General features: G+C 40.8%; 1 protein-coding gene across 2 annotated transcripts in view; it reads right to left on the bottom strand.

Annotated features, from left to right (window-relative positions):
- The window catches only part of MSRA (methionine sulfoxide reductase A), a 242,287-nt gene extending 216,151 nt beyond the window's left edge, over positions 1-26,136 (bottom strand). The window contains exon 1 of one of the 2 annotated variants that reach the window (XM_058020270.1): positions 25,972-26,136. In XM_058020270.1, the coding sequence (XP_057876253.1) occupies positions 25,972-26,113 (142 nt within the window). In that variant the 5' untranslated portion in view covers positions 26,114-26,136. Of the gene's footprint in view, positions 1-8,269; positions 9,873-25,971 lie in introns of those variants that run through there. The other variant, XM_058020272.1, reaches the window with a different exon arrangement.
- Between the last annotated feature and the right edge of the window lie 711 nt (positions 26,137-26,847).

Raw genomic sequence — 26,847 nt, 5'->3', positions numbered from 1 at the left:
AGGCGACTCCAGCAGAAATCCCAAATGAAGCAAATTGTGTAGGAGCCCTCCAATTCAGCAGAAAGACCAGTGGAGGTTCTGCCTTTCGATTCATGAATGGTTTTAAGATCACAGGAAGCAAACTCCAAGTTTTCCATCAGGTGTTTTTGACTTATGGGTCACACAAGCCTCCCAGTCTCATCCTGAGACACACAAATGACAGATTTTATTTTATTTTATTTTATTTTATTTTATTTTATTTTATTTTATTTTATTTTATTTTATTTTATTTTATTTTATTTTCACACGTCCCTCAGAAAGGTGAGTGAAAGATCAGCACGTCCCTCGCTGCAGCATTAAACAAAAGCCAGCCTGAAGCCCAAAGGCACTTTTTAAATCTAATAACTGCTTTCACTACCTAAATCTATAAACTTTTTAAACATAAAAATGACTTGTAACAAAAAAAACCTGTGTATTTGAGGCAACATGAGAAACTGCAGCTCCCACCACAGGCTTTTAAGGAAATGCTTCACTACAGGGTGGGCAGACAAGGACTTTACACATTTCCTTGGTTTATTTTTAACTATTATAAGTGAAATTGGAATTATTTGCTAGTAAATAATTACAGAGTTTTTGGTCTAAATGTCACCCAGAAACTCAAACCGAAGCAGGTGTACAAACTGAGTTGAACACCAGAACATTTGGAAAAATCATGAGAAAAACAAAAAAATCTTTAAACAAACTTTACGATTCCTGATTATAATGCAAAAATGTAAATGTTTTGATTATCTCAAAGAAGAACACAGGCAAAAAGTCTATTACTACATAGATATAGATATAGATATAGATATAGATATAGATATAGATATAGATATAGATATAGATATAGATATAGATATAGATATACATATACATATACATATACATATACATATACATATACATATACATATACATATACATATTGTATAGATGCATACACACCCCTCTCATCTTTAAAAAATCTTCTACATGAAAGATTAAGTTTAATAAAACACACCAGTAAGCTAAGAATAATTTTTAAAAATGCATATAAAGACATTGCAGTTACCCAAAAACAAAGGAAAGAAAAATTTCTTGAACATAAAGAAAAATCCAAATATGCTAAAAAATTCCAAGCAAGTAGAGAGTGCAAATAGCTTCAAGTGACATGCAGCCATAATACAATAGGATTACTGACTCTTAATAAGCTGTCCAAAATTAAATTAATTTAATTGGCTCTGTTCCCTCATACCCCAGGAACACAGGACAAAGTTAAAACTCTCTTTCCCTGCCAGCACAGGAGGTTGATCATTTGCTACAAAGCATGGAGGGCAAGGAAAATCAATGCTGCAGAGTAAAAGAACTCTGTGTAACCAACAGATTTCTGTTCCTAACATCAAAAGAAAAGTGACCATGTAAACTTGTGTCACTTCTTGGCAAGACTACACCTAAAAGCATTTTTCTCATCCCCCCTTCCTTTACTTGGTTTCCTTCCTCCTACTTTTGTCGTTTTTTGCATTTTTCTCACTGTCTCATTATGTTAATTTTTTTTTTTTTTCATTTTCAAACTACCTGTGGCTGCTAAATACCCAAAAGATTTGTTTCAATGAGTTCCTTGCAAAGGAAGCCACAAAGAAATCCAAGCCTGACCATTCCAGGGGCTGTGCCCTTTCACAATGAGACACAGTCAGGAATGTTTTCCACTAATATCAGTCATAATTCCTGCCAGTGGGATTGTGCCACTACAGTCAAAAAATTTTCCACTTTGATGCAATTTAGCAGAGAAAAAAACAATGTTTTTATCATGCTTCTTCTCTTATTCTTTTAATATTCATTTATATGGAAGATCTTTTCATTGTAGTTTAGTGAACTCAACCAAACCATTCCAGTTGCCTCTGGCATTCAGTAAAAGTGTTGTGTCCATATGAGGGAAACACTCTTCTTGGGATGTGATTAATTCCTAAAATGCGGATCTGGAAGTGTCTGAACCATCAGACATGAACCAGGGAGGTGCCTGATCCCAGAAGATGGAACAGGTGAGAGGAAATACCACAGACAAAATTCACATTTCACAGACAGCTCAAAGGGGACGTCTGCAGCCAGGAGCACTGAGATTGTGATAATGACAATTCTGAGGACATTTGTCACGCAAGGGACACACAAGTTTCATGTAAAAAAAGGACAACAGAGCACAGAAAACACTTCCCTTTTTAAAAGTAAAAAAAGTAGAGGAAGAAAAAATCCTAAAAGTTCACAAAGAGTGATCAGAGCATAATGAACTTTGTGGCACTACAAGGTCATAAAATCCAGAGATGCTGCTGGATGAAAAAATCCTAGAATGGTTTGGGTCAGGAGAGACCTGAAAGGCCGACTCCCTGCCATGGGCAGGGACATTTTCCATTATCCCAGGCTGCTCCAAACCCATTCAAGTGGACTTGGACACTTCCAGGGATCCAGAGGCAGCCACAGCTCCTCTGGGCACCCTGTGCCAGGGCCTCACCACCCTCACAGCCAAAAATTCCTTCCCAATATCCCATCCATCCCTGCCCTCTGGCAGTGGGAAGCCATTCCCTGTGTCCTGTCCCTCCATCCCTCATCCCAAGTCCCTCTCCAGCTCTCCTGGAGCCCCTTTAGGCCCTGGAAGGGGCTCTGAGCTCTCTGTGGATCCTTCTCTTCTCCAGGTGAGCACCCCCAGCTCTCCCAGCCTGGCTCCACAGCAGAGGGCCTTCAGCCACTGGAACATCTTTGTCCTCTTGTCTCCAATCTTTCAAACATGTCTGTGTCTTTTTATGCTGCTTTTAGGAGAAAATTATTTAGAAGATTCTGTGTTTTACTGGGAACTATTCCACCTGCAGCTCCAACAGCTTGGAATTAGATAATGACCAGAAGGGCCCAGCTCTGGCTGCTGACTCTGAGGGAAAACAGGAGTAATGAGTCCCACACATCCACACTGCAGATCCTGATCCTGGCCCAATTCTCTCATGAGAGTCTAAAGAGACCATTTCAAGTTAAAAATCTTACAGAGTAACAGCTAAGACCACAAGAAAATGAATTTACAAGTTGTTAATTGAGCGTCCATAAAAAATTCTCCCTTTTCATCAAGACACATTGGGCAAAGTGCATCACTCTTAAAATTGTTGCCTAAAAAGTTAGAAAGGTTGGAGAGAACTGGCAATAGTTGGGCCTTTACATTAGCATAAACACATCAAATATTCATTACAGCTGAGCACTCATTATGTCAGCAGCTGAATTAAATAACAAGAATAATGTTTCCCAACTATAAAAATAAGTGCCACAACAGTCTCCTGAACCACAGCAATTTTCAAGAGGACACAGTGAGACAGTGTTGCAGGAACCACATTGTTCTCTCTGCTAAAACTGCTTCACTCACTACAAATATATTGGCTTTTAACAGTTCCTTTTCAGATAAATTTCTACCAAAGAGAAAGAATTATGTACTGCAGCATGTATCCATATGAAAGGAAAAGCATTATGCTGGGACAATGGGGTTTATTGCAACAGCAGAATGTATCTTAAATGCAAAATTATACCAACACTATGAGTTTACCAGTTTAATCATAGCTTAAAAAAATAAACACAGCAGATATTACAAAAACTCATTTATATGAAGTTCTTACACTGGGTGCACAAAAACAGAAAAGTAGAGCCAGAAGTGTAATGGCAGCAGAACAAAACATCTCAAGCCCTTGAAATGCATCACAACTGTGAAAAACTAATGGAAAGTCTTATAAAATATAAATATAAAGCCATAGATATAAACAAAAGCCATATAAAAGGTAGGTAATAAAGCCATTAGGACAAGGAGGAATGGCTTTAAACCAAAAAAGGGTGGATTTAGATTAAATAGAGGGAAGGAATTGTTCCCTGACAGGGTGGGGCCCTGGCACAGGTGCCCAGAGAAGCTGTGGCTGCCCCTGGATCCCTGGAAGTGTCCAAGGCCAGGCTGGACAGGGCTTGGAGCAGCCTGGGATAGTGGGAAGTGTCCCTGCCCATGACAAGGGTGACACTGGATGAGTTTAAGGTCCCTTTTTAACCCAAATGATTAATCACTTCCTGATTCCATCATGTCAATGAACGCAACAAACCTTAATCAAGTAAAGAAGAGATCCTCTCTTTCCTTGAAGTCCTTCCTGCCTTCCCACCTCTATTTTTCAGAAAGAAAATGGACAACGAACAAAGATTTCACAGCCAAGGACAGACCAACACAACTCTCTCCAGCTGGGAACAGATTATATTGGAAACCCATGGGCAAACACCAGGCTGGTCTTAAAAATGGGAAAACTGCCAAAAACAAGAGGAGGAGGCAAATGCCCTGGAGAAGATTTTATCAGTGGATAAAATCAGTGCAAAACTTCCCAACCTACCATGTTCAACCATTTCTCCATTTCTACCAAAACAGGTCAAAACAAATTGAGATTTTTCTGAGTATGCTCTTCCTGAACCTACACATTTTCTCACAGTCTGTCCTCTCCAAAGCCTCTGCAGGTGCTTTAATCTGGAATGGAATTTTTATTACCAAAATCACTGCCTGTGGAAAATGAAAATTTGAATCTTCTTAATTAACGCTGTACTGTCTGTAGAGTTCTTAGTTTTTACTTGCTGTGCATTAGATGAACAAGAAAAGACTTTATTCCTATTCCTATCTGTAGGACTGGAAAAAACACAGCTCTGGGGCTTCCAAAACAAAACCACACAGAAATCTTTCATGGAGCAAAGCACTTTTACTCTGTGTTTCCTCTTACACTGCACACTTGGTGTCGTGCTGAGGCGTAAAAGGGATGAAGGTTTGCATGGAAAAATCAATACAATGGAAACTTCTCAGTGCTGAAATCCGAAGTTTGCATTTGGAGAACGAGGACTAAACCCTTGTTTTGTGTCAGAAAAAAAGAAGGAACTCTTACATGCATTATCCAAGAAGATGGTCAAAGAAATTTTCAACTTTGATGTAATTTAGCAGAGAAAAAAAACACAATGTTTTTTTCATGCTTCTTCTCTTATCCTTTTAATATTAATTTATATGGAAGATCTTTTCATTGTAGTTTAGTGAACTCAACCAAACCATTTCAGTTTCCTCTGGCATTCAGTAGAAGTGTTGTGTCCGTATGAGGGAGACACTTTTCTTGGGATGTGATTAATTCCTAAACTGTGGATCTGAAAGTGTCTGAACCATCAGCCATGGACCAGGGAGCTGCTGGATGTCCCATCCCTGGAAATGTCCAAGGCCAGGCTGGAGGGGACTTGGAGCAACCTGGGATAGTGGATGGAAGGTGTCCCTGCTCAAGATCAGGGACTGGATATTCCCTGATTTCTCTTCTATTAATCTGCTGAATAATAAAATAAGAGTACACAGAGCAAACAGTGCTGCAAACACTTTGCATTTCCCGTCCTAAAACCCCAAAATTTGATAGTACAGAAGCTATAACTTCAGATAAACCAGAATTGGACACAGGCTGAAGAGGTCAGCAGCAAACAGGAGAAAAGATGACACAAAGATTCTGCCCGATCCTGGCAAACTTAGCAAAAATAGGTGATTAAACAAATGTAAAGGAAAGACAATAATGGGAATTTTTTGTATGACCTATGATTTATCCCTAAAAACTTTTACAATTCCATAGCATCCAATAAATATGGAAAAACTGCTGTATTCTCAGAGGAACAGATGTACACTGGGCATAACTTATTTATAAAGAAAATTAGTAAAAACATTGATGTCCATAATTATTAACAGTAAAAGCTTCTACTATTTCTTTAAAAATTTAATTAGGAAAATTATCAGAATCAGTCAGATCCTAAACAACTATTTCTCATCTGTAAATATATGACAATATAACTTAAAATTACTACAAATTAATATTTTTATATTCTCACCATTTTTTCTTCTATTTTCCAATTATTTATGGTCAATAAAGAGAGTGACTCACAGGACTGATAGGACAACATCCCAAATCATCTCCTAAAGGTGTTTATGCCTCCACAATGACTACAAGAGTTACTCAACTCACTTAAATGACATTTTAAGAGTTACAGTGCACGAAATAATATTGACTTTGCTCAAATTTTTTGTGGCATGGATAAAGACTGTGGCTTATATGGAATAAAGAAGTGGAATTCCACCCAAGTCAATCCCACTGTGCCAAGAGGAAACACCTTGGAATGGTGGACTACAAAATAAGCAATTATTCTGGATTAATGGTAAAGAATAAATGGTAAATGGAAAGAGCCTTAAAATATATACATCAAATATAATTTTTAATTTTTTTTTAAATATTGTTATAGATGCTGAGGACACCTCAGCACATGGAGATCTACCATATGCAGAATCTCAAGATAACCTCCCATGGCTATAGGAATGCAAAATAACACCCCAAACCTCTATAAACTGCATTTTAACATTTGTATTGTTGTCCTACAAGCATTTTTAGGGAGAATCCACAGTCATACCGAGAATTGCTCATCTCTTCCTTGGCCAATAACCACAGGGGTTCAGAGTAAGCGCTGATTTTTTAAAATGCTTTGATATATCAATATAAAAGGCACAAACTAAGCCCATTCCAGGCCCATTTTGATCTCAAACTACTTTGACACTAATTAAAACTGGAGAGTAAACCTTTGTTTATGTCCTATTAATCACCACAAGTGAAATCAGACATTGGCCCATCACAGTATCAAATGTGATGCTCTAATGTGAAATATGATCTGTGATTTAATAACAAAAATGAAGTTAAACCCCAACCACCAACCCTCACCTCCACACTGAAATATGCCACGTTAAGGAACTGTACAATCCAATCTAAAATAGATGTTAATGATTCATTAAGAATTAAACACAAATTGTTAATTTATGAAGTTATTAAACCTATCCAATAATTAAGGATCATAGATGAATGGTGGCAATGAATAATCAGATTAAAGTATCCAGAAAAGTCCAGCTGATAAAGAAAATACATAAATACAATAAAACATGTCAAATTACACCAGAAATTCCATTTGCATGCAATCCAACCACTGTTCAGGTTCCAACCATTTAAGCCTTGCTATTCCAATTTCATTTTTAAATTACCAAGTTGGGATATTTTCCAAAAAATTAGCACTTAGATGAACTTTCAAAATCAAAGAGTTCATCAGGAAGAAAAATATTTTATTATGTAGGCCAAAAGAAATGTGCAGTGGTGTGTATCTCATTTAGGAACCCAAAATGTACTGACGAGATATTTGAGAGATGAACAGTGTTTCCAGCATTGTAGGAACAACTTCAAAATAACTTCAGTGAACACAGATGTTGAAATATTTGTACAAATATTTCTCTTTATAAATGCACTGCAAGCACCCACATGTTGATCATGTCTAAAACCTGAATTTATGAAATTATGTAGGTACTTGGGAGAGAAATACAGTTATTTTAATGTATCACTTAGAAATGCAATGGTCATTTTATTATTTCCCTTAGAGGCAGCACCATAAATGTTTTCTGTTGTTTTCTGAGTTTTAATAGGGGCACCCAGTAAAGATTTGGTTTGGAATGCCACAATTAAAGAAAACAGCAAATGCTTTGAGAGACTGCACAGGATTTCTGAGAAATAATGAGAATTCCTTCCAGAATTCCCCACGGACAGGCAAACTTAGGGCACTGTTGTGATGCAAACTCAGCCCAGCACATCCCCGTGTCCCCAGGCACATCCCATGGCAATGCCTGCGCAGGAACAACAGACAAGAACCACACAGAGAGCAGAACTCAACTCCTCCAAACACTCCCCTTCCACCCAGGATCCATTTGAAATCCCCCACGGCACACCTATTCCCACACTGAGCTGCTGAGGATATCTTTTAAGGATTTAGAAAGGCAGAAGAATAGAATTTTTTCCTTCAAAACTCCCTAAGAAACCCTATTAAAATGTTTCAGTGCACCAAATATTAATCACAACAGCATCTTACCCACTGTTTAACTACAGCATCTTTCAAAAGGCTCACTGATGTAGTAAAAAAATCAGACAGATCTTGCTAAGAAACCAAATTAATGTAATATTAAGTAACCCAAGTTTTTGACATCATCAAAAAGGCCAGTTAATTTTAGCAGTCTCATAATCCAAATGCAACAGTTAAAACACAAACACATTCCTATTAAAAACCTTTCCATTAATGTTTCTTCCCTTCAGCAGGGAAGAATGAGGGAAATGCACTTGTGCAGCATGCCAGGAATTGCACATCTCGGGCTGAACAATCCAGTTTTTAAGGACAGGGTAATACTTACTCCAAGCGAAGCCGATCCATAAAAATCTACGGTTTACAGTTACTCCCTGAAATAATAATGCTGATTGTCACAGCAGCAGGAGGATAATCCCAGCACATCCAGGCCTAATAGGCAGTGTGATCATATTTGCTCCCAGGAAATCAGAAGGCAGGTACCTCTCTCCCTGAAAAACCAGGCACCTTTGGAGAAAACAATGGACTTTTAGGTCCTTCATTTTCTTGAAATGGTAAAGCGTCCAAACTTCAGCCATCACTGATTTTTTTAGTCCATTTTCTTTTAATTCCTGAGAAAAGAGCAGATTTTTTTTCACTGTTTGCAGCAAACAGGTCCTGTAACTACAAACTGAAGTTTCCGTATCCAGTGCCATCAACCGTGTCATCTTCAAACATCCCTCACTTGGCAGCAGCTGATATTTTTCCATCTCTTGTTGCTTCTAAAAGTAGAAAATTCAGCGATTCCAGAGGCTCTCTAGGAAGATGCACTGAAGGGAATGTTTGAGAGCAGGAGCAGAATAACCATGCTGTGATTTTGCCCTTCAGGCACAGCCTGGGTGTCTTCAGCGTGTCCTGCTGGGTCTTCAGGTTTGTCCCCAAAGGCTGGGACATGGAGCCAGGACAGCACCAAGCAGCAAAAACAAACGTTGTGGCTTTAAGAACGTACTCACTTTTCTATTGAAGTCACAACTTTCTCTCTACTCTTACTTCACTGCTGGGTCAGATGAAATCTTTAAGGAGGTTCCATTAAAAGTTCGTTTCTTTCGAGAGAAACGCCGGAATTCCCGTTCCGAACGTATTCCGAAGGAGGTCAGGTTCGGTTTTAAAGCATGTTTGTGTCGATGAAAAGTTTTTGTTTTGCTGCAAAAAAATGAAAATTCTCCCTTTTATTTACACATTCCCTCTGCAATCTTCCAAGTTACTCGGCTCCCTTACAGTTTAATCAGACATAGGGAAAAAAAAAAATAAAAAATCACCAAATATCGTATTTCCCATATGTACAAACTGACATTGTGGAGGCTCCATTAAAAGCTTTTATTTCTCTGCTCACTGCTAACTGGACGTCATTTAATGTCACCACCACTTCCCAAGAGCCCAAGAGACTTAAAAAGCGACGGAAGTTTGAAAACCAAAAAAAAAAGTTGTGAGTTTTTCTGTACCCCAGGACGGTTTTCTTTCGCGAAGCTCAAGCCGAGACAGCAGACAAAAGAAGCTGATTTGACTGAGCCGTGCCAAGTCTTGCCTTTTTTTCTTCCCTCGCCTCGCTCGCTCTCTCGCTCTCTCGCTCGCTCGCTCCCAGCATGGCAACCTTCCCGAGCAGTCTTGGCGGAGCTCCAGCCTGTGCCAGCCTGTCTGAATCCTTGTTTTCCAAAAAGATGCTCTTTGCGAATCAATTAATAGATTTCCAAACAGGAAACTGTGGGTCAGTAACCAAATCTTGGCACCAACAGCAGCTTCTCCTGCCAAATCGGCTTTATAGATTTCATGGTTGCCTACCTTTTACAATGGATGCAACGTTTGTGCTCCCGGGATCGTGGAGCACTGGAAGCCATTCCCTGTTCTCGCAGGGATAAGAAATCTGCTCGCTAAAAATGTCCGCATGCGACACATGAACAACCTGCAGTAAATCAAGACTCTTTGGAAGGCGGGCGTTATGTGTAATTTTAATAAGCACCAAATACTCCTTAAAATAATGTGTTTTCATTCTCTCCTCCCCAGAATCATGGGAAGGTGCCAGGAGCAGGAGACGTATAGATTTGAATTAAGATCACACTCAGAAAGTCACGCACGTTTTAACTTTATCCGAACTCCAGCTTGAAAACAACCAGTCTTCTCAGTTCCACCATTATTAAAAATCAGCTGAAAATTAATAAGAAATCGGATCCCAGCTCACACACAAAAAATCTCCCCACATCCATAGATCCAATGATGTAATCTGTTAATTCAACAGCTCAAGTTCTTGTGGCAATCAGAGCAGAAATGGCTCAGCATTAACAGTCAACTCTGGTGGGAAATTTTCTGATGTGTTGCAAGACTTAAAGGATAGAAAATTATATTTGGAACTTCATTCAAGATATTCTAAATGACAAGAATTCATGTGAGGAAAATTACAGGAATAAACTTTCTTTTATCTTCAAGCTATTTGCCAAGGCAAAATGCCAACTTTTTAAAATACATGCATTACATTAATGAGCTAAATAGAATATTCTGAGGGAAAAAACCTTCCTGAAATGTTTAATTTTCTAAGTTTATTCGACAGAGAGTCTCAGAAGTTCACAGGATCATAGAATGGTTTGGGTAGGACACTAAAGACCATCCAGTTCTACCCCCTGCCATGGCCAGGGACGCCTTGCACCATCCCAGGTTGCTCCAAGCCCTGTCCAGCCTGGCCTTGGACACTTCCAGGGATCCAGGGGCAGCCACAGCTTCTCTGGGCAACCTGGGCCAGGGCCTCCCCACCCTCACAGGAACAATTTCTTCCCCCAGTATCCAAGGAAATCCCTCTCTGTTTCTAAAGGTTCTGTTCTGTCAGAGATTGGGTGACCTTATCTAATGTTTTTTTTTAATAAAAACAGGTTCATTCTTTGCCCTTCAGACCTCAGACATCCACACAAGGTTCCCTCTGTGTGACTGTAACAGACCCATCCATATTTCTCCCATTAGGCTACCAACTCCAGAAGAAACACCATCAACGTAAAAATCACATTTCTGCCTCAAAATATTGCACACACTCTCATTTCCATTTGTACCTTGCATCCTCATGACAGGGCCAACTTGGGAAAAAAACCTGTGTATAATCTTTCTATTTCTTTTCTTTGTGCACTTGACAGCAAACTCTAATGTGTGGCTTTGCCTTTACTGAAAGTCCATCAAGCATCAACACAGGAACAGAAAGATCTCATGGAAATTATTAAGAGTGGAATTAACTCTGAAAGGCTACACCACTGCAGCAGTCACTATTAAATGCACAGCTTTTAATTAGTTTTCCTTCAAAAAATGTACGTACTGACAACAGGGGACTTCAGCAATACTAAAAATGTATAAAAAATTCCAATAGACATGAACTATTTTAACTATTCCTTCATTACTCTTAGTGAAATTTAAGGGAGTAAAAACAAATATATTCCCTGAGCAGCCAAATGTTTTCCTGAAAAGAATTTGCTAACTTATTTTATCCCTCAAAATACTGCTCCAAAGGCAATGGACCCAGCAAAAGCGGATTTCATGTGCAGGAAGGAGTCCACTCTTCCTACCTTAAAGCCTTTTGTCTAAGGTGTATTTTACTGCAGCTCTCTTAATTCTCTTTTTCCTCTTAAGGACTCCAGCTGCACCAGTCCACTGGAATTGCTTCCAGCTCCTCTGTGACACCTTCCAAGATGCATCCTCCAGTCCAAGGTGTTGATGTCTCTCAATGGAACTCATTTCTCCTCCTTCACTTCTCCTCCTTCACATAAGAAGTGAAGTTTCCAGCCCAATGAATTGAGTGTTCAGTAACCTCCAGACAGGAAGAAAACATAAAACTTTCTCCACACCTTGTTTTGGGCCCTTTTTCCATGTTTTCTGCCTGCTTTTCACTGTGCTCCCCCTTCAGTTCCTCCAGTTTGCTCTTCTTCTTGTTGTCTCCCACAATTCTGAAGTCAGCCCTTTCCTTTCCTTTCCTTTCCTTTCCTTTCCTTTCCTTTCCTTTCCTTTCCTTTCCTTTCCTTTCCTTTCCTTTCCTTTCCTTTCCTTTCCTTTCCTTTCCTTTCCTTTCCTTTCCTTTCCTTTCCTTTCCTTTCCTTTCCTTTCCTTTCCTTTCCTTTCCTTTCCTTCCCTTCCCTTCCCTTCCCTTCCCTTCCCTTCCCTTCCCTTCCCTTCCCTTCCCTTCCCTTCCCTTCCCTTCCCTTCCCTTCCCTTCCCTTCCCTTCCCTTCCCTTCCCTTCCCTTCCCTTCCTTTCCTTTCCTTTCCTTTCCTTGAAATTTCCTTTCCTTCCTGCACAAAGTCTGTGGATTTTTCCTTGGAAGGCTGCACTAATCCAGTACTCAGCTTCCAGATAACTGGACCTGACACCAGGTTCTGTATTAGTGACTCCATAAAGTGCTTTTCTACCCTCACATGCTTCTCCTGAGCATTCTCCCCTCTCCAGGTGTCCTACTGATGTTTCTTTGATGTTATTCTCTTCCAATGCACAAAAAATAGAAAGAGTCAAATTCCTCATCGTTCCAAGTATTTTCTTATCCATCTCCCGTCCAAATTTGACCACCTTTGATGTTTACTATTACAGAACCACATGAAGCTCTCTCCTTCAACACCATCTATATCCCCATGTTCAGAGAAAAATCCCCAAATTTGTCCTTTTGCAGTATCCTAGCTATCACTGCTCTTTCTTTGAAGAATTAGGAAAAAATTAATATTGATCTGTGCCTTGGTCATCATTTACTTCAAAATTTTTTTCCATCTTGGACTTGATGATCTTAGAGCTCTTTTCCAACCTTAATGATTCTGGGATCTTTTATGCATTTTTACCTTCATGCCCCCGGAATTTGTTCATTTAAAATTCTCCCAGTGAAAGCCTCCTGATGTCATCACATTCCCTTTTATCTAGGTATTTTTCCATCTCTCTCAAATGCCTCTGTGTCTCCCCAGTGTGGTACACCTGGACACCTCCCCTGTGCACCTGTGAACTGAGAATGATTTCCCTCCTCCCAAGTGGAAAACTTCAGAATAGAAGTAACTCATTAATTTAAGCTGTTCTGTTTGGAATACAACCCCAAAAAGTTACTTTCAAATGTCAGGTATAGCTTTTATTTCCATTTTTCTCTTCCTTGCTGGACACCTCAGTGCCATGGACCAATGAAAGCTGTGTAATGCTTCATCCAGACCACATGACACGAGGTCAGTCTGGCTGTGATGGTCCCCAAAATATTTTATGTTAAAAAAAACCACATTGGAATATCTGGTATATCAGGGCTAACTCTATCAGTCTTTCTGCTACCACACTCCTGTTATCATCTGTGGGCATTTCCATTAGAGATAAGTGAAGCCAATGCCTCTGAGGACAAGCCAGAGGTTTTTAGGAGTCTAATTTTGGAGCCAGATGCTTTGCTGATTTATTATTGAAGGGTGAAAGTGCATCATGTGATAGAAAAAGGCTCCTTTTACCTGGGCTGTTCATACAGAGATGATGACAAAGAATTTCCTATTGACTCTCTACTTTCCTGGGTTTTGTTATTAAACATCCAAACACTGGGGAAGCTCTAAGAACATGTAAGTGACTGTAGCTGTTACATAGAGACCAATAAAATGAGAAGGAATACTGAGAGAAGGAAAAAAAGAAGGAATATTGCAGCAACCCAGAAGAGGCAAGGGAAGACAGTGAGAGCTGAAGTCAACATTTCAAGAGTTAACCAAATAAAATGAAAAAAAATACAAGAACACAAGAATGAAGGCCTATAAATGCATGAAAAAAATGGAAAATGAAGGACTAGACCTGCAAGGGCCTTGAGTCCTGCAGATTCCCAAGGTCAGTCAATACAGTGACCACCTTTGGCAGCTTGTTTTGCACAGTTTTGCACGTACCAAATTAATTCTGGTCCAGGATGGGCTGTGGCCTCCTGGCAGCTGTCCCCCTACAACATGCACTTATCATTTATCATTTTGACAACATCATGTATGCCTGACTGTGTTCTTTCCCATGCCATGGAAAACATTAGCCCCAGGAGTGAAGAGTTCCAGCAGAATCCAGGTGAAAATCAAAGCAGCGGATCCGTGAGCCCGGTGGGTTTAGGGCTGGCACTGTCACACTGTGGGGTGGAGTCCTCCAGCTTTGCAAAGTGAATAAATGACAAGACCAAACTCTATGGGAAGCTGTCAACAACTTCCTAAAATCACTGTGGGATTATCCTTCAACTGCTCATCATGTGCTGGCATTCCGCCCCAATTTGAAATTCCAAATCCATGGGTCAATCTCCACTAAATGTGCTCTTCTTCAGTTCTTTTAAGACCAGATGGTTTCCAAACAGAATTTGCATTCCTAGGTTAAAATATTTTCCCATTCTCTCCATCCAGTACCACCCAGAACGCTTCCAATATAAAGTGTAACATGGATTTTTAAATACCATTGGTACCATTGTTTGTTATCTCCTTTTAAATCTCAGGAGAAAAACAGTTACAGGCAGGGATGAGTGGCATTTAAAAAGTGATTGCAGTGTGCAATACGAAAAATAAATGCACAGAACTTGAGGTAGAAATAGTTATTCTTAATAAAATCCACTTACAGTTAACTTGGGTGGAGTGAAAATAGACTTGTGGCTAGAAATTCTCAAATATCTTCAATTATTATGAGAATGGAAACTCCAAAAAATCAAATAACTAAGAGAATTCATCCAAAATTTGGTCCAGTTAGGCTCTCATAATTCCAGATATGAGGAATAAGAACATATTCTTTGTTTTGCACTAATAAAGGGATTTATTGTAAAATTCAGGTACAAAGTGCATTGTGTTCAATAACAGAATTTTCACTAATTAAATATTTTAAATGGTTCTAACAGGATCAGTATCTCAGAATTCCTCATCTTCACCGAGCCATCAGCTCAGAGGGAGCTGGGTTTTCCTCATTTTCCACTTCCATTATACTTAATGCTTTCACAACAGGAGTACCCAGGAATGTCTGTGCACAGGTATCCAAAAGGATAAAATACCCATTTGGTGATTTTTTTGCCTCTCATTTAAAAAGTTTGCTTTTACTTATTGTGAACTAAATCAAACACTGAGTAGGTTTTAATTGGTGTGTGAAGGTTTAACATGAAGATGACTCCTTAAACAAGGACCTGAGGAGAAATGAGTTAATGCAAAAGGGTGGGAGTGTGGGAGTCTGCAATTCCACACCATCAAGGACTGGATGGAGGGACACTCAAATCCTGCTGATGGCTTCTTCATATCCCATCCTCTGGACTTGTGTCACCTGCCCAGGCATAGCCAACAACATCCAAAGCACAAAGTTGTGCCCAACTGTCAACTGGGAATGGTACCAAATCCAGGAATTTCCGAGGAATGTACTGGTTAACCAAGGAAAGGACATATCCAGGATCTCTCCAAGGATTTAAGGATGATCTGAATCATCTCCATGTCCCCAGCCAGGGGCACATTCACAGTCACTGAAAGAATCTGCAATTCCCACCCTGGAATGCAGCGTTAGGCTGCATCCAGCTCTTCCTGAGTGGGATGGGATCCTCCTCCAGTACAAGACAGCATCTTACAGGTAATTTAAAAATCAGTTGGCACAAGTGACCAGGTTACATCAAACAGCAAGAAGTGTAGACAACTAGTAAGAGAACAAATTCATTAAAACCACAACGGGAAGATACGAGGTGTGAGATCATATCCCAAATCCCTTTAGTGCTCAAAACTCAGGTTTTAAACAGGAATTGTGCTCAGCTGCCAACAACATGAGAAGATGTTTCAGAAGCAGAACTTCAGAACTGAATGTGCCAAACAGACGGGCTGTTGGTCCTGCTGCTCCATTCCAGAGGATGCAGCTGGACTACAGAGCAGTTATACCCATTCATGACTGGATTTATGAAAAATGCTAACAAAGTGGAGGGTCAGAACATCCTAAAACTCTTTAAAAAAGGGATCTACTCTAAGTTCTGACTTTCTCAAATTAATATCTTAAGAACCAACTATAAATTTATCTCCAAGTCATCTTATGAGTATTTTTTTCTTCATATAAAGACATATTAGAACATAGTAGGACATTCTGCTTAAGAATCCACCCTCTACATTTGGTTTGCATGCTCATTTCTTCCTTTTCCTGTTCCCTTTCTGAGTGGTAGTTTGGAACACTGTCACTCAAGATCCTACTGAAATGAAGCAAACTTCTTCTTCTATTTTATTAGAAGTTGTCTAAGTGCAACCTCTTCAGCATGAGATTTTATATCTGCTGCCCCCCAGGACAAGCTCAGTAAGTGCAGAATGAGGTTTGCATATCCTTGTTTAGGGTAAGAAGAAGAATCCTTAAGGAAGAACATAAACAAAAAAAAAAGAAGAAATATAAATAGTCCACATAGATCCCATATATTGTCATGTTATCTCTGGTGCAGTTATTTTGATACTGATGATCTTAGATGAAATATTATTGCAGTTTGCTAAATCAGCCACTGATTCCTTGACGCAGAATTTTGCCATTTTTTAAAACGTAAAGTCAACATTTGGGAGGAGCACATGATTGCAAACATTTTTTCTCCAAGAGGAGCAGATCAGCTGCCAATTTACCGATCCCAATCTCAGTGATCCAACCTGGATCATCCTGAGATCTCATTCTGCCATACACAGGTACCAGTCCATGCCAGTCCCACCAGGAGCTGTCTGGAATCATCCCTCTCCTCCCTCAGCTGTTAGATCATCAATGCCAGACTCCCTCGATTCCTGCTCCCACTTTAGGAGTTCTGGGATGAAATTTTCAGGATTTGAATGTTTGATGAAGTAAAAGTGCATTTCTGAGCCTAGAGACAGTGATGGGCAATGTCAGAAACACAAAGACACTTCCAACTGTCTGTCCCTTGCACAACACTGCTCATTCCTCACTGGATTCCTAAAAGTTTCGAGCCAGAGGCTCAGGCACCAAATCCCTACCCCCAAAGTCCTCAAGTCTAAACAGATTTCCTCAAGATGAAGGATTTCTGTTTCATATTGAGGACACAAAAAAAATTCATTTCCACTGGAGTTCTGCTTCTCAGCCATTCCTGAAATGTGGGCATTCCTTAAAGCAGGTCTGGAGGCTCCTAGAAAGTCAAATTCCTGAGCAATCAAGCCCAAACTACAGTAAAAATACAGGTATCATCTGCCTGGCCAAATTTCTCAACAGAAAATAAGATCTTATCTTCAAAATAAAGACCCAAACAATCTCCACTAATTCCAATTTTGCCTTATATGCAACAGGAATTAACTACAAGCAATACAAAAGAAACTGCAATAACCGTCCCTGGATTGTGATGGGTTTTATTTATCTGATTTCTACTACGGGCTTATTTGTGTGCATTATTTTAATTGTACTGGAAATTTAAACGCAAGTTTCATACCGATCATAAAAATTTGCAACAAAATAAGTGCAATAATCAAATGTATCCATATCACAGAAATTCCATACATAATAATTAAAAGATAAGCATGGAAGGATAAAGCAATGCCTATCACATAATAAATTACAAAACAAATAATTAAATGATTGCGAAGTAAAAATAAATTCAATAAAAAATACATAAACCTGAAGTTAAGGCAATGTACACCACTGTAATTTGAAGGTATAAATTTGACAGGAAGACATTAATTAAACCAGAGAAGCTTTTAAAGCTGAAAAAAATCAAAAGGAAGTACTGTACATCAAAGAAACAGAGAAAGACTAAGACACAGGAATTAGTACCTGAAATATTCAAGCTACCTTAAATCTGCCTTAAGGACTGTTCTGCACTTATTTTCTCTCAAATCAATTAAAGTGAAGAGTTTTATTATTTACTCCTTGTGTGTTCTGAAGGAACTAAAGATGCTGCACCTCTGCAGCTCCATGTGTAAACAGCTTCACTCTCATTTGGATAACCTGACTTTGGAAATTCATTAATTATTAGCAATATTGTATACCAGCATGAACCAGGAAAATCAAAGAAAGTAAAGGAAAAAACTTTGATTCTGTGAATTGGTGTTTGGTGTAGAGAGTTAAATAAAAATATAGCTTTTGACCCTGGGTAATAAATAAATTTAAAAAAAATTAAAGGCTTTATACTGAATATCAGCTACATGGGCAGGTCATTAATAGCAAAGCCAGGGCTCTGCCTGTGGTTGGTTATCACACAGACACCTCCATGTGAGCTGGCCACTGGACCCTCCTGCAGCCAGTGGAATTTTGGGCACTGTTTCCCTGATTTAAATGTCATTTGATGAACCAAAAGCACCAGTGCCTGTTCTACCTGTGACAGCCAAACTCTGGATATTCCTGCAGCACCACCCAGCCCCTTCCAGGGCTCTGTCCCACCCTGTTCCTGCTGCAATGGAAAGTCTGCCCCACACTCTCCTACCTGCCGTGGAAAGAGAAGCAGTGGGAAACCTAATTCCATGTTTGTACCTGGGATATTCATTCATTTAATTATGGAGGGACATGTGGGATCCAGGGCACAACGTTACCTAAATGTGTAGTGCAGTGTCATTCCTGTACCAAAGATAAATGGACACAATCAGCCAAAGCAGCCAAATGTATCCTAGGATGTTGGGAAGGATGAAAGTTTGACAAGAAAGTCTCACAGATATGTATCTTTAGCAGAAAGATTTTTAAATGTACAGTCTGATGAAGGAATAGAGATGGAAGCAAGTTTTGATACAGAAGAAAAGAATTGCTGAGTCTCACTGGCTAGCCAAGGAGACAAAGGGTGTGTTAGTTAGAAGGGTTTTTATGGCTTAGAGCAAAGGATAAACCCACCTCACACAAGATGTTTTTACCAAGCAGAAAGAGAGCACAGGCAAACAAGTCAGCAAATGTTGCAAGTAGAAAAAAGGTCTCAGAATTTTTCACTGCAAGAAAACTGAAAAACAACTTCTAGCTTAAACTGTGATGTACTAACTTTTAGTGACTGGAGAATAGTAACATGAATATGGTAATTATAGAAGTTATGATAGGCTATAGATAATAGTTAAGGTATAGATTGGCTCTACTGTATTAAGATGCTCAGCAAAGTCTATAATGCACTGTAACCAAAAGAAAAGTCTATAATGCACTGTAACCAAAACCAAAGGGTCTCCAGGGCTGCCTGCAGCTGGAGCTGACAGCTGTGGGCACAGCTCTGTCACCCACCACCCTGGGCTGCTGTAACCTCTTAGACAGATTAAACTGCATTTTGGAGAGCCCCTGGAGTCCCACATCCCTCATTTCGGTTCTTACACTAGGACTCAAACAAAATCAGATACAATATTCCTAGTCAGGAAAAATAACCTGAGTAAATATAACCTTGCGTTTAACACTCATAACTGATAGGTTTAACACCCCAAATCTGGCAAATTCACACATTTACATCCCTTTTTCAAAACAGCAGCAAAGAGAAACTTCTGCACCCTGCGTACCACAACCACCTTCACCCAGGAATAATTACCCCCTTTTATTACACAACTCTGATCCCCTCAGAGCAGCATCCACACACACAACCCTCTAGGTAAAGATCCTCTGCCATTCCTTTTTCATTTTGGAGAGGGAAATTACAGCACGAGCACGAGAAGCCTCCAGCAAGGCTCATTTGGATGCACGGGGCTGCCAGTTGGGTGAAGTTTCTCCCCATTTAGGCGCTGCTGTCTCCCAGCAACCCGGGCTGTTGCCAGGAGAAGCCCCGGGAGCGCTTCCTCCGCACCCCCCGGCTGTGAGCCGCATGCTAAGCAGAGCTCCAGGAACTCCAGGGACTCGAACAACGCGTTTTTATTTTTTTTTTTCCTCCACTTTTTTTGTTGTGTTTTTTTTGAGGGGTTTAGTGATGAATGATGTCACCCTTCCTCTTGGGATGCAGCGAGAGGTGATAAGTAAGCGCAGGGTGATTCCGTCAAGGTTATTCCACCTCAAAAGCAGCATTTGGCAGCTCTGTAAATATATTTCCTGAATGCTTTCCATCTCTCCAGCATCCTCTGTGCCTGTTAACTTCCTCTGGGTTGTTGTTTCCCAGCTGCCAAGAGCATAAACCACATGCAAACAACAGGAAAAAAAAAAAAAATCTCTTTATGTTGACTTAAATCTTTGCTTCTTCTTGCAGCACCTTCCAAAATCTAAAATGCAACGGGGGGGGGTTAAAAGCAATTTCTGTTTTTCCAACAAGAGCACAATATTTACAGCTGTACAGTTGGCTTGAAAATTAGGTGTTTAGTGTGTGAATATAATTACCTGACAAAGCGCACAAAAAAATTAGAGAACTGAAAAAAAGCCATGACAGGCAGGATTTCCAAGGAAATTCATCCTGGTTGTACCTGTAAAGAAGTTGTAACCACAAATTTGAGAAGTCTTTTCAGATAATAAACAATCACTGGGGTGAGGTGTTTGCTGTGCATTCTGCTTTCAATCTTGGCATACACAACAAAATTGTAATGAAATTTAATAATTTATGGAAATTGATGGCTTGAGTGTGTTTGAGGCAAAAACTGTCTCCTAGAATGAAGAAATAAGTAATTAACTCTTCTGAGTTAGAAAGGTAAACTGCAATTTGCAAAGTGCTAAATCACATATGACATTGTTACTCAACACACTCCTGCAATGGAAGTCAAGTCTCTCATTTTTTTGGCCCATATTTCATAGAATCTCAAAATAAAAATGGAAAACTAATTAATTCATTATGTAGAATTGTACCACATAAATAAAGTGGTGGAAATTCTGAAGAAACGAATCCTCCTAAACCTTAAGATGAACTTTATTTTGAGGTTTTGTCCTGAGGTATGATCTCAGGAATCTTTATTTTAGACCTAAAATACAGCGCTACTGAATTCATGTCTGAAAAAATTTTGTATTTGCTCATTATTACAAATTCTTTTAATCAGTAAAGGAAATGAACATGAATATTTTTCTTTTTTTTTTTTTTTTATTTTGAGGACATAGTTTAATGGTGAATGGAAGTACCAAACCATGGAAGTACCAACCAAACCACAGGCCACTGGTTTGACCACAATAATTTCTGTTCAGTGTCTTAAGAATGGTAAAAAAGGACTAACAGGGAGAACATGTGGATCCTCTGTCAAATGACATTTTTAATCAATATTTTCTTTGAAGAGCGTGATCTGATTCAAGCAAGAATTAATTCATGGCAATGCTGTGCTTTTTTTTTTTTTTTTTACATAGAAGGTCAGACTAAAATTCACCATGACCTCCTTCACATTTGTAATTACTGCTCTATTAATCTTTAGCTATAAAGCTAAGAGGCCTAATGGGTTTAGACAATCCTAAGGCTCTCTACCCATGAGCTGGACTTTCTCTGCCTCAAAAAAGTCACTACAAATGTGTAAGAAGATATTCTCTGACATTGTTCATTAGGAGCAGTAGGAAAAACATTATTTTAATTTATTACACATTGGTACCTCAGGATATTTACCAGAAAAAACCTCTATGTGTGTGTGTGTGTATAAATATATATAAATATATATCTATATATATTACTCAATGTCTAAATTCCTAGGGTCCTTGACTACTGCTCCTACCACTGTCATAAAATAAATTCATTAAATAGTGTAAGCAATAAATCCTCACATACTCAGAAAACACAGCCACGTTTCAGCAGCAATCAAACTAAAATTAACTCTGAAAAGTAGAGTTACACTAGAAAGGTAGGAGCAATAAATAATGTGTGTTTTTACTATAAAGCACAACATCTTATTGCACCATTATACGAGGATATGAAAGAAGTAATTTAAAAAATGAATGCAGATGCTCTATTGCAAGGAAAGAAAACTGCACAACAAACTAATTCCCAGTTAGAATACAAGACCTGATAAACTCAACTTGCTTACAAAAAAAAGTAAGTGATGTTTGCTAATGTCTGTACTCCTTTCAGCTAATGCAGAGCAGTTTATCCAGGTCAAACTGCATGATTTTTTTGGATCCTCAGTGTGCACTAACATCTCTGGAACCTCAGCCTCCCTCCAGATAGACTCTGAGAAGAGCCTGGTGCTCCTCCACAGGGATCTCAGCAGGGGCAGCAGCACTTTTGGGAGCTTTGCTGTGGCAGATGGAGTTCCAAGGATGTTTTATCCCATCAGGATGAGGAGCAGGGAATCAATGGGATCTCCAAGAGACAAGGAGCTGAATGTTCTGCAGCTCTTCACCTAGGAAAGCAAAAGGCTGCTAGCACCACTGAAGCTGAAGAGAATGGACACTGCAGGTCTAGAAAGCACTGGAAGAACTTTTCCTCAAGTGTCTCCACCCTAAGGCAGAGCTTGGCCCACCTGGATGTCCAGCTGTGGTCACAGACCTCTGATGTGACAAGAATCAGAGACTGGCACAGCACACACAGCTGGAGCAGGGATCAGAACAGGTTTTGCAGGATGTAGGAATTATTCTTCCTAGCACAGAAGGACTGGATGGGGAGCTGCACTCTGCTGAAACACAACTCCTTGAGAGCACAGGGCTCCAGAGGGGAACAGTCCTGACAGTACCCAGAAGACAGTGGAGATGGGGATCCAGAGGAAGGCTGGAAAGGTACACAGAGTTAGCATTTTCTACCTGCAGAACTTTGGCTTATACAGGGAATTATCACAGAATAACAGAATCTCCTGAGCTGGAAAGGACCCACAAGGATCATTGAGTCCAATTCCTGCCCAGGACACTCCAAAAATCCTGAGAGTGTTGTCCAAACACTCCTGGAGCTCTGACAGCCTTGGGAATGTCACCATTCCCTGGGGAGCTGTTCCAGTGCCCCACACCCTCTGGGGGAAGAACCTTGCCCAGATATCCAACCCAAACCTGGCACAGCCCCAGCTGTTCCCTGGGCCTTGGTCACAGAGAGCAGAGATTGGAGAGGTAGAAGCCCCTGGGAGGCTATCACAGGGAGAAAAAGGCTCTTCAAGGTGGTCTGAATTTGGAAAAAAAATTTTCTAAGAGAGTTAAGAAACAAAACATGATGTAGAAAAAGTGGGAACTTCATCAGAAACACAGAGCTGCTTAAAGGATTAAAATACAGAGATCAAAAACAAACAACAAAGGAGGCAAAGAAAATACCACCTCAGCATTTAGGCACAAAATCAGCGAGGCCAAAGCTGGAGTTCAGCCTGGCTGGGGACACAAATGGTAATAAGAAATGAATCCACAAAAATTACTGGAGTAAAAAGAAGCTCAGAAAGAATCAAGGTGCATTGATGCATACAGGAGACAGCCTGGAAGTGTGTACAGAAAAGACTGAAGTACTTAAAACCTCTTTTGCACAAGTCTCCAGAAAGAACAACTGCTCCAAAACCTCTCCAGGCTGGTACAATCAGAAAGAAAAGCACCAAACAATGAGAGGAAAAATGGGTTGTGGTTACTTAAAGAAGCTAAATGTGTTTAAATCCAAGGAGCCCCATGGAGTTTTTCCAGAGCTGGGAGGCCAGGTTTGCTGGTGAGGCCATCAGAAATAATGAAAAATCAGATGGATCAGAAATAATGAAAAACCACAGAGATTGGGGATCTCTGATGATGAGAACTGGTCTACAGTAACAAGTGCTTTTAAGAAAGGGGAAAACAGAACTGAGGGGGTACAGGATGCTCAGCTTCAGCTCAATCCCTTGAGATATCATGCTCTCCTAGAAATTATTTCCAATCGGGGAACAAGAAAGTAATCAGGAATAACCAACACATTTACCAAAGGCAAATCATGCTTGTCCAGCTGAGCTGCCCTTTCAGGCTGAAATGATGCCTGTAGCACATGTTGACTTCAGCAGGCTTCTGCCCTCTCTCCCAGCATTTGCTGTGGAAGCTGACAAAGTCCTGGCTGGAGGAACAGCCTGCATGTCAAAAATGGGCAGGAGCAGCAGGCTCCAAAGGCAGAGGGATCAATACCTGCACGTCTGGTGGGCAGCAGGTGACCCCAGGGGCTGGTGCTGGGGCCAGAATCATCGGATGGCTGAAACAGCCAAGTGAGTGATGTGACAGGAAACACGCTCAGCAGATCTGAGGGCAGCGTTAAACACACAGCCAGAGCAGACACAGCAAACAGCAGAGGAGAGCTGGAACAGCTCCAGGTCTGAACCAACAGAAACCTCAGGGAGGTCAACAGCAAGAGCAGGATGATCTCAGAGCTGCTGGGAAGGAGCTGTGCTTCTGCTGGATGCCAGGTTAAATGTGCTCACAGTGCACATTTTCACAGAGAAAGCAAACTGTGGCTCTGGACAGCAAAGAAAAATCCCTCTCTTCTGTGCTGTACTGGTAAGAATTCACCTGGTCCAGTTCTGGTTCCTGACTCACAAACAGCATTATTAACATGGCAAGGGTCTGCAAGTTCAATCAGCCTTGAGTTGATCATCTGCCTAAATTTGAATTGCTATTCTTTTCTGAGCAATTTACATCTTAACACTGACAGTTCTCTGGAGGGCCATGCTGTTAATAATACCACATTCAGCCACAGAAAAACATTTTTAAAATTGTATTTGTTTTAATGAGGATGCTTTTTCTACAGCAGCCCAAAATTGTTCTACCTGTGCAGTTACTCAGTATGAAATGAGCTTGGTGTGGCTTCTGTTTTCTCAACAAACAACATGAAGCTGCCACTTTAATCCAGGCAATGTGCTACTGTTGGTGACATGTCTGGCACTCCTGGCATCATCATGTCTGGAGTTCACTGCTGTGTTTGCACAAACCCCACCTCTGCACCCCTCCTTTGAATCCACGTTCTCTGCAGCAGAATAACAGTCTTCCTGCTACCTTTATTTCACCACTACCTTCAGCTTTTTACTAAGTATCTATAACATGCAAGATTTTATTATTCTCTTGACCACTGGGCCTGTGCCATCATCCGTTTATAATTCTTCCACCAGCACTTATGCACTAAAGGTGTTTAAGTATTATTTATTTTAAGCCCTAAGTTCTCATACTTTGTTAGGGCCCATAGGACTCTGCAGAAAAGATCCATATAAACAACACCTTGTTCAATAAACACCTCAAATGTGAACTATTCAATAGTTAGAGCACCTCAGTGCCACTAGAATTCCTCCTGAACAGCACTGACAGTCATCTTGGAACACCTTCAGTTCCTAGGAGGACTGTCAGGAAGTAAATTCATTAATTCTGGGTTGGTAGTTTGCTTACAGTACACATCCACTCAAAGGAGAAAAGTAATAGGAAGAATTATTAAGAATTCAAAAGCACTTTGCAAACAGAATCACAAAATTTATTTGGGTTGGAAGAGACATTAAAGCTCATCTCATTTAATCCCCTGCTATGAACAGGGACACTTTGCACTGTCCCAGGCTGCTCCAAGACCTGTCTAACCTGGCTTTGGACACTTCCAGGGATCCAGGGGTAGTCACAGCTTCTCTGGACAACCTGTGCCAGGGCCCCACCACCCTCACAGAGAAAGATTTCTTCCTAAAACACCCACAGAAGATACAAAGCATGTCACGGTTTTATTTTTAAGTATTATTGTTTAACAAAAGCAGTAACGGCTAAGGAAATCTGTTTAAAATCCTGTTGCTGGCTTCAGTAAAAAATAAAAGACAAAATTTATATATAGCCAAGAGAAATTATGGAAAAAAACACAGGATGGTTTGGTAGGAAAAGAATCTTAAACCTCATCCAATTCCATCCCCCTGCCACAGGCAGGGACCCCTTCCACTATCCCAGGTTGCTCCAAGCCCCGTCCGGCCTCGCCTTGGACATTTCCAGTGACGGAACAGCCACAGCTTCTCTGGGCCAACACGAGCCGCACTCGCTGGCTACTCCATCAATCCGTCCATTTCTATTCTTACGGCACACAAGAAACATCACTGCGAAAGCGAACCTCGACACGAACCCCTTGCAAGCCACATTTAACCCCTGTCCCCGTCCCCCCTCACGGGACGCGCCCCCCTCCGCCGCCGCCATGTTCCTCCCCACGTCCCCGTCCCGTCCCTCAGCGCGCAGGCGCCGCGCCGGCCCCGCCCCGCCGCCGGGGCAACGCGCATGCGCACGCGGAGAGCGGGGAAGGGGCGCGCGGCTGAGGCGGCGGCGGGGCGCGGGGAAGGAGAGGAAGGGAAACGCAGTTCGCACTTACCTGGCACCGCCATGCGCTGGGTCCTGCCGGGCAGCGCTTCGCTCGCCTGCGGCAGGCGGGAGGCCCAGTCGCCCATGCCAAAGGCAGAGCCGTGCAGGGTGCGGAGGAAGAGCAGGAGGTGGAGGCGGTGGCGCGGCAACATCGCCCGCTGGGGGAGATAAGGGAGCCCCGGGGAGGGAGGGGCGGGGAGTGCGCCCCCTACCGAGCGGCACGGGCAAGGCAACGCAATTCGCCTCGCCGCCCTCAGCGAAACGCCTCAGGTGCCCTCAGTGACTCTTGAACCCGAAATGTCCCTTCCCATGGGCTCTGCCCGCTGCTGTGAAAAATGCGTATTTTATTATTGGCTTTCCGCAACTATTCAAATGAATATTGCATGTGTTGTGTTAGAAAGTAATGCTGTATTAATTCTCTTAAGTAGTGCGTTAAATACAGTTTTAGGTTATAACAAAATGTTGAAACCATGCTATGTAGGATACTTTTCTTCTAAAGAAAGGACTGGCACTGAGATAACAGCCACAGGACACCTAAATCTTTCAGAGAAAGGGAATTTATTGCTCCATTATCAGGAGAGACGAACTTCTTCCCACCTTGCTTGGGCAGGATGATGCCATCAGGATTATGAGGAAGAAGTTGAGGATGACCAGACAGAATCCTGTGTTTGAATGGAATTTATGCATCATGGATGAGGTGTATGAATATGCAAGAGGTTATTGTTTTTAATGGTTAATCCTTTGTTAATGTGTGTCCTTTTACAGTCTTATGTTGCCCAGAAAAGGTACCCAGACATCCGTAACTCTTTGTTTCTATTGTCTCATATTGTTCTAACTCAAATTGTCCAAATTATTATTACTCTAATTGTATTACTATTTTTATAAC

Source organism: Melospiza georgiana, chromosome 3 (genome assembly GCF_028018845.1).
Source record: "Melospiza georgiana isolate bMelGeo1 chromosome 3, bMelGeo1.pri, whole genome shotgun sequence".
NCBI classification, from domain to species: domain Eukaryota; kingdom Metazoa; phylum Chordata; class Aves; order Passeriformes; family Passerellidae; genus Melospiza; species Melospiza georgiana.
The sequence above is the reverse complement of the archived record's forward strand: the minus strand, read 5'-3'. Positions and strand labels throughout refer to the sequence as shown.